Source organism: Triticum dicoccoides, chromosome 7B (assembly GCF_002162155.2).
Source record: "Triticum dicoccoides isolate Atlit2015 ecotype Zavitan chromosome 7B, WEW_v2.0, whole genome shotgun sequence".
Lineage (NCBI taxonomy): Eukaryota > Viridiplantae > Streptophyta > Magnoliopsida > Poales > Poaceae > Triticum > Triticum dicoccoides.
In genome coordinates this window covers 776,095,483-776,105,586 of record NC_041393.1, presented here as the reverse complement: position 1 = coordinate 776,105,586, position 10,104 = coordinate 776,095,483, and the positions used below count along the sequence as shown (strand labels likewise).

General features: G+C 45.3%; 1 protein-coding gene across 1 annotated transcript; it reads right to left on the bottom strand.

Moving 5' to 3' along the window:
* Nucleotides 1-8,792: 8,792 nt before the first annotated feature.
* Nucleotides 8,793-9,815, bottom strand: LOC119341458 (ervatamin-C-like). The gene has a single exon (XM_037613330.1). It carries the CDS (start codon nucleotides 9,813-9,815, stop codon nucleotides 8,793-8,795), a length of 1,023 nt encoding a protein of 340 aa, XP_037469227.1.
* Nucleotides 9,816-10,104: the final 289 nt, after the last annotated feature.

The following is a 10,104-nucleotide window of genomic DNA, read 5'->3' as shown; positions in this document are numbered from 1 at the left end:
TGTTTTCTGCATTATTTATTTTCTATTGGTTTTTTGCTTTATTTTTTAATTCTTTTTGCTTTTAGGTCAGCAAAATTATAAACTTTCTGTTAGTGCCGATAGTTTTAGAATAATTATAAACTTTCTGTTTGTGCCATTAGTTTTCAAATTTGAATAGTTAAAATTTGAATTCTTTGAAAGTTGTGTGAATCACAAGTTTGTGATTAACTTTACTAAAAAAATGAACATAGATGCACCTATAGATAAAATTAAACCTAAATTCATAATCAATTTCTATGAATTTCAGAGAAATTCACTATGAATTTAGGTCAAATTCCCTGTATAGGGGCATCTATTTTCACTTTGAGAGGAGCTCAACAAGGCAGAGAGGGACGGGCTTATAAACCGGTGTGAGCGCCCTTCGGTTGGCGAGGTGGGACTAAACTCTGAGCGCAACGAGGACCAACCCTTTAGTCCCGGTTTGTGGCACAAACCGGGACTAATGGTCATGGGCCAGGGGCGAGCCGCATGGGCTAGGGACTAATATATGAACATAGATGCACCTATAGAGAAAATTGGACCTAAATTCATAGTTTTCAAATGAACTCTGAAAAAGTTGGCATAGCATGTGCATGTACAAAACGGACAATGGTATCATACTCGTCTGTTACAAAGTTTGCATGGTATCATCATAATAGTTGCGGGAGAAAGTCTTCACTTTTTCTTCGCTTGTGTCATTTGCTTATTGCGCCGTAACCATGGATAATCTTCATCGTTTATCAGGATGCTTGGGTCAGCCTTGACTTTGAAGGGAGGAATTTCATGAAACTTTTCATACTCTTCAGACATGTCTGTCTTGCCCTCCATTCCCAGGATGTCCCTTTTTTCTGAAAGAACTATGTGACGCTTTGGCTCATCGTATGATGTATTCGCTTCCTTATCTTTTCTTTTCCTCGGTCTGATAGACATGTCCTTCACATAGATAACCTGTGCCACATCATTGGCTAGGACGAACGGTTCGTCAGTGTACCCAAGATTTTTCAGATCCACTGTTGTCATTCCATACTGTGGGTCTACCTGTACCCCACCTCCTGACAGATTGACCCATTTGCACTTAAACAAAGGGACCTTAAAATCTACTCCGTAGTCAAGTTCCCATATGTCCACTATGTAACCATAATATGTGTCCTTTCCCCTGTCGGTTGCTTCATCAAAGAGGACACCGATGTTTTGGTTGGTGCTCTTTTGATCTTGGTCAATTGTGTAAAATGTATTCCCATTTATCTCGTATCCTTTTCAAATCATTACAGTCGAAGATGGTCCCCTGGACAATAAGTACAGCTCATCACAAACAATGCTGTCAACTCTGAGACGTGTTTCCAACCAACTGCTGAAAGTCCTGATGTGTTCACATGTAATCCAATCGTCGCACTGCTCCGGGTGTTTGGAGCGCGGACTGTTCTTGTGTTCATCGACATACGAGGTCACCAAGGTAGAGTTCTGTAGAACTGTGTAGTGTGCTTGAGGCCAAGAATATCCGTCCGTGCATATTATTGAGTCCCTTCCAAGGGTGCCTTTTCCAATCAGTCTCCCATCATACCGCGATTTAGGGAGACCTATCTTCTTAAGGCCAGGAATGAAGTCAACACAAAACCCGATGACATCCTCTGTTTGATGGCCCATGGAGATGCTTCCTTCTGGCCTAGCGCGGTTACGGACATATTTCTATAAGACTCCCATGAACCTCTCAAAGGGGAACATATTGTGTAGAAATACGGGCCCTAGAATGACAATCTCGTCGACTAGATGAACTAGGACGTGCGTCATGATATTGAAGAAGGATGGTGGAACACCAGCTCGAAACTGACAAGACATTGCGCCACATCACTCCTTAGCGTTGGTACGATTTTTGGATCGATCACCTTCTGAGATATTGCATTGAGGAATGCACATAGCTTCACAATGGCTAATTGGACGTTTTCCGGTAGAAGCCCCCTCAATGCAACCGGAAGCAGTTGCGTCATAATCACGTGGCAGTCATGAGACTTTAGGTTCTGGAACTTTTTCTCTGGCATATTTATTATTCCCTTTATATTCGACGAGAAGCCAGTCGGGACCTTGATATTGAGCAGGCATTGAAAGAAGATTTCTTTCTCTTCTTTCGTAAGAGCGTAGCTGGCAAGACCTTCATACTGCTTCGGAGGCATGCCCTCTTTTTCGTGCAAGCGTTGCAGGTCCTCCCGTGCCTCAGGTGTATCTTTTGTCTTTCCATACACGCCCAAGAAGACTAGCAGGTTCACGCAAAGGTTCTTTGTCACGTGCATCACATCGATCGAAGAGCGGACATCTAGGTCTTTCCAGTAGGGTAGGTCCCAAAATATAGATTTCTTCTTCCACATGGGTGCGTGATTCTCGGCGTCATTCGAAACAGCTAGTCCGCCGGGACCCTTTCCAAAGATTACGTGTAAATCATTGACCATAGCAAGTACGTGATCACTGGTACGCATGGCGGGCTTCTTCCGGTGATCTGCCTCGCCTTTGAAATACTTTTCTTTCTTTCTACATTGCTGGTTGGTCGGAAGAAATTGACGATGGCCCAGGTACACATTCTTCTTGCAGCTTCCCAGGTATATACTATCGGTGTCAAGTAAACAGTGCGTGCATGCGTGGTATCCCTTGTTTGTCTGTCCTGAAAGGTTACTGAGAGCGGGCCAATCATTGATGGTCACGAACAGCAACGCCTTTAGGTCAAATTCCTCCTTTTTGTGCTCATCCCACATACGTACACCGTTTCCATTCCACAGCTGTAAAAGTTCTTCAACTAATGGCCTTAGGTACACATCAATGTCTGTTGACACACGAACACGTCACGTGTACCCTCGACGCCGGGGGTGATGCACCGCAGCTCACGTCGAAGGAGACCCGACCGACAGCGCGATACGCAAGACAGTCGGCGGGCGCTTTTGCAGACCCGAAAACCCCACACCCCCAGGAGGGACCCCGTCAGGGAGTGCGGCGGCTATGGGCTGCCCTAGGTCGATTCGCTCGCCCCTAGAGCCTCGAGATTCGCAGCTCTCAAACACGAAGAACAGCGAAGAACGAGAGAGAAAAACGGTGGAGAGATAAAACATAGACAGGAAAAAATAGTATATTGATTTGTTCGATTGTGTGTTGATTCAATCGGCTGTCACCCCCAACATATATAAGAGGCGGCTGGACTTCTCGTACAAGAAAAGGATTCATCTAGGCTTTCTTTACAAGAAAATTACATCAATTCACGTCCAAAACCCTAATCAAATTCGGACTGGTTTTGTCCGAACTTTCCAAAACTGTTCGGTTTAAACTGACTGTACCTTGCGGGTCTTTTTTGTGGTGGTAAACGATCTCGGATGGAAACGAGCCCAAAAGCAATCTTGACCGTTTCGACGATACGAAAAACTTTCGTGTGGAACATTTTCCGATTCGAGGCCATCTTCTGGGGCAAAACACTCACGCATTACATCAGACACTTGACAAAACATGTCTGGTCTCCCGCGTCATATTTCGCCTCTTGACAGGGCTGCATTCAGATAGCTCTAACTTTTGCATACGAATTCTGATAGAGATGATTTTTATATAAAAATCGACCGATTTGGCGAGACGAAGACAATTCATGTGGAGCATTCCTTCATCCGAGGTTGTCCTGGAGGCTTAATTGACCCAAAAGCACTCAGAACACCTAAACATGACAATCTGAGTGTAGTTTTGGTCTTTGACATGATGCCGAATAATTATAGTCCAAACATTAAAGTTGTTCCATTCGGTGATGTGAAACTTTTCATGCTGAAAACCCTTTCACTCTGTATCATGCCAAAAAGTGTGTTGACACACGAACACGTCACGTGTACCCTCGACGCCGGGGGTGATGCACCGCAGCTCACGTCGAAGGAGACCCGACCGACAGCGCGATACGCAAGACAGTCGGCGGACGCTTTTGCAGACCCGAAAACCCCACAACCCCGGGAGGGACCCCGCCAGGGAGTGCGGCAGCTATGGGCTGCCCTAGGTCGATTCGCTCGCCCCTAGAGCCTCGAGATTCGCAGCTCTCAAACACGAAGAACAACGAAGAACGAGAGAGAAAAACGGTGGAGAGATAAAACGTAGACAGGAAAAGGTAGTATATTGATTTGTTCGATTGTGTGTTGTTTCAATCGGCCGTCACCCCCAACATATATAAGAGGCGGCTGGACTTCCCGTACAAGAAAAGGATTCATCTAGGCTTTCTTTACAAGAAAATTACATCAATTCACGTCCAAAACCCTAGTCAAATTCCGACTGGTTTTGTCCGAACTTTCCAAAACTGTTCGGTTTAAACTGACTGTACCTTGCGGGTCTTTTTTGTGGTGGTAAACGATCTCGGATGGAAACGAGCCCAAAAGCAATCTTGATCGTTTCAACGATACGAAAAACTTTCGTGTTGAACGTTTTCCGATTCGAGGCCATCTTCTGGGGCAAAACACTCACGCATTACATCAGACATGATGCCGAATAATTATAGTGCAAACATTAAAGTTGTTCCATTCGGTGATGTGAAACTTATCATGCTGAAAACCCTTTCACTCTGTATCTTGCCAAAATCAGGCGTCAACAATGTCGTTGCCGGGTTGCTCAGATTCCTTGGATGAGAACTGGCATCATAATGAACTTCCGCTTCATGCACATCCAAGGAGGAAGGTTATACATACATAGAGTCACGGGCCAGGTGCTGTGATTGCTGCTCTGCTCCCCGAAAGGATTAATGACATCCGCGCTTAAAGCAAACCATACGTTCCTTGGGTCCTTTGCAAACTCATCCCAGTACTTTCTCTCGATTTTTCTCCACTGCGACCCGTCAGCGGGTGCTCTCAACTTCCCGTCTTTCTTACGGTCCTCATTGTGCCATCGCATCAACTTGGCATGCTCTCTGTTTCTGAACAGACGTTTCAACCGTGGTATTATAGGAGCATACCACATCACCTTCGCAGGAACCCTCTTCCTGGGGGGCTCGCCGTCAACATCATCAGGGTCATCTCGTCTGATCTTATACCGTAATGCACCGCATACCGGGCATGCGTTCAGATCCTTGTACGCACCGCGGAAGAGGATGCAGTCATTAGGGCATGCATGTATCTTCTGCACCTCCAATCCTAGAGGGCATACGACCTTCTTTGTTGCGTATGTACTGTCGGGCAATTCGTTATCCTTTGGAAGCTTCTTCTTCAATATTTTTAGTAGCTTCTCAAATCCTTTGTCAAGCACAGCATTCTCTGTCTTTCACTGCAGCAATTCCAGTACGGTACCGAGCTTTGTGTTGCCATCTTCGCAATTGGGGTAGAACCCTTTTTTGTGGTCCTCTAACATGCGATCGAACTTCAGCTTCTCCTTTTGACTTTCGCATTGCGTCCTTGCATCGACAATGACCCGGCAGAGATCATCATCATCGGGCACATCGTCTGGTTCCTCTTGATCTTCAGCAGCTTCGCCCGTTGCAGCATTATCGTGCACATCGTCTGGTTCCTCTTGATCTTCAGTAGCATCACCGTATTCAGGGGGCACATAGTTGTCATCGTACTCTTCTTCTTCGCCGTCTTCCATCATAACCCCTATATCTCCGTGCCTCGTCCAAACATTATAGTGTGGCATGAAACCCTTGTAAAGTAGGTGGGTGTGAAGGATTTTCCGGTCAGAGTAAGACTTCGTATTCCCACATATAGGGCATGGACAACACATAAAACCATTCTGCTTGTTTTCCTCAGCCACTTCGAGAAAATCATGCACGCCCTTAGTGTACTCGGAGGTGTGTCTGACCGTACATCCATTGCCGGTTCATCTGCGTGCATTATATATAATTAAGTGTGTCAAAAATCATTACAGAACATCATGAATAGATAATTAAGTGACTAAATTAATAGAAGTTCATCATCACATAAAAACCAAAGTACATACATAGTTCTCATCTAACAACATAAAGCTCTGCAGAGCATCTAAATTAATTAAACCATACATTAAAACTATGTAAAACATTTCAATGCGAAAACAAATGCGATCATAATCGCAACCAAGGTAACAACTGATCCAACAGCATAATGATACCAAGCCTCGATATGAATGGCATATTTTCTAATCTTTCTAATCTTCAAGCGCATTGCATCCATCTTGATCTTGTGATCATCGACGACATCCGCAACATGCAACTCCAATATCATCTTCTCCTCCTCAAGTTTTTTTATTTTTTCCTTCAAGAAATTGTTTTCTTCTTCAACTAAATTTAACCTCTCGACAATAGGGTCGGTTGGAATTTCCGGTTCAACAACCTCCTAGATAAATAAAATCTATGTCACGTTGGTCGGCATAATTTTCATAAACAATAAATAAACCAATAGTTATGAAAAGATAATATATACCACATTCGAATCATAGACAGGACGAGGGCCGACAGGGGCTGATACCAAAACCATCGCACTATATAAGATGCAATAATAAAAGTAAGAAAATAATACAAGTATCTATCTAAACATACAAGTAATAATATTTTTCCTTTCATAAAGAAGATAAGAACAAGAGGCTCACCACGGCGGTGACGGTGATGAGATCGGCGCGGGTGATCGACGGCGGTGAAGACGGGGACGGAGCGTGACGGACCGCTAAACCTAGACAAATATTGAGGAAAATGGAGCTTGGAGGTCGAGCTTGGGGAGGAGAAAGCTTAAGTAGTGTGGCTCGGGCATTCCATCAAACACCTTGTGTGCATAGGATGTGAGCTAGAGCACCACCAAGCCCTCTCCCCTCGGCTAAGACAAAAAACAGAGCAGTGTGCTCTGCTCTTACGCGAGGGGTATATATAGGCAGCACTATTGGTCCCGGTTCGTGGCATGAACCGGGACTAAAGGGAGCCTTTAGTCCCGGTTCATGCCACCAATCGGGACCAATGATGGTGGGCCAGGAGCGAGGCCCATTGGTCCCGGTTCGTCCCACCAACCGGGACCAAAAGGGCCAGACGAACCGGGACCAATGGCCCACGTGGCCCGGCCGGCCCCCTGGGCTCACGAACCGGGACAAATACCTCCATTGGTCCTGGTTCGTGGCAGAACCGGGACTAATGGGCTGAGCAGGCCTGGGTCATTGCCCCCTTTTCTACTAGTGACCTCACCCAGTTCAAACCTATCTCACTACAAAATAGCATTATTTGGATGGTGGGAACTTTTCCAAATTATAAGATTCATGTCAGGGAGGGGGCATTGGACCCTGGCTAGTATTAAATTTTCATTTTGTTTTTGTATGTTTCATATGCCATGAGTCATAGTGTAGGTTACCACCATCCAAATGATGTAATCCTTATGAATGCTAGTGACTGATAGATGTCGCAACACAAAACCTGGACCTGGACGGCCTGTCTGGCCAGTTGGAAACTTTTTTTTAAGAGGCCAGCTGGCGACTTATCATGCAAAGTGAAGAATTGGGCCTTCGTCGGCCCAATTAGTGACATGGAACATGTGCTCGTTCTGCAGAGTAGCCGCCCCCGAAAAGTTTCCTGGAGAGCGTGTACAAGGTGGGACAACCGAGTTGATCTAGATAATGCATTAAACTCATCCAGTGGCTGAGAGACTCAAAACGCTGTGGAGCCTCCTAGCTAACTTAGTTGTATTGTTTTAACGAGATCATTAAAGGCACGTATTGATGTAGCTTTCAATTTTGGCACTTTAATGTTGGTATTTGATACAACTATTTAGAGCGGTAATATTTTTAATGTTCTTTTATTGCAAAAAACTATTTGGGAATTTTTGAAAGTATGTGTTCGTTGGATAAGAAAAATGTCAAATTTTAAGGAATTTAGGACATTTGCCAAAATAAAATGAGGTTAGTACGTTCCCGTGAGATGGTTGAACTTTTTTTTTGAGCATCAGTACAGACATAAGTGCTCATATACACGCGCATACACTCATCCCTATGAACGCATACACGCACACCCTATCCGTATGAGCACCTCCGAGAGACTGAGTTGGCATATCATCTTGAGTTTTACGAAGTGACTGTAGGCGCCTCGTCGTCGACGGGAACATCCGTTGAACTTTCATTTAGTCGCTCACATCGTGCGGACGTTTACAACTGTGATTTTTTTCTCTGTCGCTCACGTCGACGGAATATTCGCCCAATTGTGAGGCAGTTGGCTGCGTTTGTTGCTTTCTAGGACCGCCGCTCACACGCCAAAGGCCCATAGAGTCCAAACAACATAAGAGCTTTGACTTTTTTTTTTATAAGAGCAGCGCCCCAGCCCGTGTAGCATTCTCCGATCAAACTAAAGCCCAGGCGGGATTGGGAGTTGATCAAACGAACAGAAAAGCCCAAAGTCCTCATCTGATGACCAAAAATGCTATAATTGCCAGACAGGGGGTGGATTAGTACTTAGTTTTAATGTCCTCGATGATAAATTAAAATAAATTCACCTTACATTGTGCAATTTTCCGAAAAGCAAATACGACTTATAAAAAGGAATGTAGGGAGTATTGCATTGGGACTACCCAGATTTTGATGTCTACAAACAAGCAAAATCACATAAATCTTCACCAGGGGGATAAATCATAGACAAATCATCCAACTATATAGATCATGTCTGTGAACAGGCTAGGCCATTTAAATATGCTTATAGCTATATTTTAGGAATTTATTGCACTTCATATTCCACCAAATGCCACTTTGTGCCCGAATCATGATGGACGACAGGAAGGACCAAATTCCAGAAACATATAGCGTCGAGTCCCAAACATCTATCTCCATATCATTGCCACCATCCTTGCTTAATTTTTCACTGGGTATGACGCTTCCATCAGGATGCCACATAATCCCTCCTTGGTGAGACCGCTCACGCCGCGTGCCATGCGGATGTAGCCGTTTTCACCACATTTTGCCCCCCATGAGTTCTTTATGATCCAGTAGTCTAAACGTCTCTTGGGGTCATGCTCATCGGTGGTGCCGTAGCCCACCACTGTCATTTCATGGGTCAGATTCGTCCCACACGGCCCCACAAATACGCCTCCCCCATATCGCCGGAAGCCATTCGGGTCGACTACCACAACGACCGGTTGGGACGCCACCGCCTGCATCAAGGCTAGTTCATCATTTGGCGGCACCCGTTTGAAGCCGTCGATGGTGATGATGGGGTTCTTTTTTGGCACTAAGCAACGACCCTGCTCAAAGGCAACATACGGGTAGTTAGCATCGCTGGTGATGCCGCCGTTTTCCACTATGTACTTGAAGGCCAATTGCGCGTTGCCGCCACGGCAGCCGAAATTTTTCTTGTCGCAGTCTACGAGTTGTTGCGCGGACAATGGAATCAAATTCCTTGTCCTAATGGAGTTGATGCCCTCCACGGCCGCCGTCGCCGCAAAGGCCCAACAGGCCCGACAACCATTTTGCCGCTTCACGCTTGTCACCGCCGATGGGCGTTGATCATACCCCATCATGCGCCAGTCCACATACATTGGGAGGTTGTCGCGTGCAACAACAACGCCATCTGTGAAGTTGCCTTGGTGCCGGTCCGCGCCATCTGATGTGAGGTTAGAGCAGTGACCGTACATATGGTCAACCTCTTCATCGGTCATGTCACCGAAGAGGTTTAGACTCAGCTTGTAGGGTGCGTCACCTTGATTGAATTCGTGGATCCTGCGAGCATTTTCTTTGAACACGTTAAAGCGCCGAGCCTCGTCACCGAGGTCACAACCCACATTGAGATGCTCACACCAACGCTCATATAGTGTCCGCATGGACTCCTCCGACCACAGGTCCCTATCTGTGATGTCTATCGATCTCACTGCCGGCATAGCAGCAACAAGCACGATGGCCATAAGTATCCATATCGTTGCAATTGCTCTTGCCATTGTAAGTTCTAAGTGGTTGCTTCGAGTGTCCTAGGTAGCTTTGGTCCTCCTTATATATAGTAGAAATCCTTGTAGTGCACATTTAGCTTCTGCGTATACCCTGAATTAACTAGGAAATGCTGAAATAGTTTCCTAATTTATTTGCATGCAGGACTTTCCATGTATGAGATAGAATTAAACGAGTCTTAACTTTTTTCCAATTCATACTTCTCCTTTTAACGCTTTCCTTCGG

Coding starts and splice junctions, on each gene's coding strand:
- LOC119341458 (XM_037613330.1), bottom strand. CDS start 9,815: ATGCCGGCAGTGAGATCGATAGACATCACAGATAGGGACCTGTGGTCG.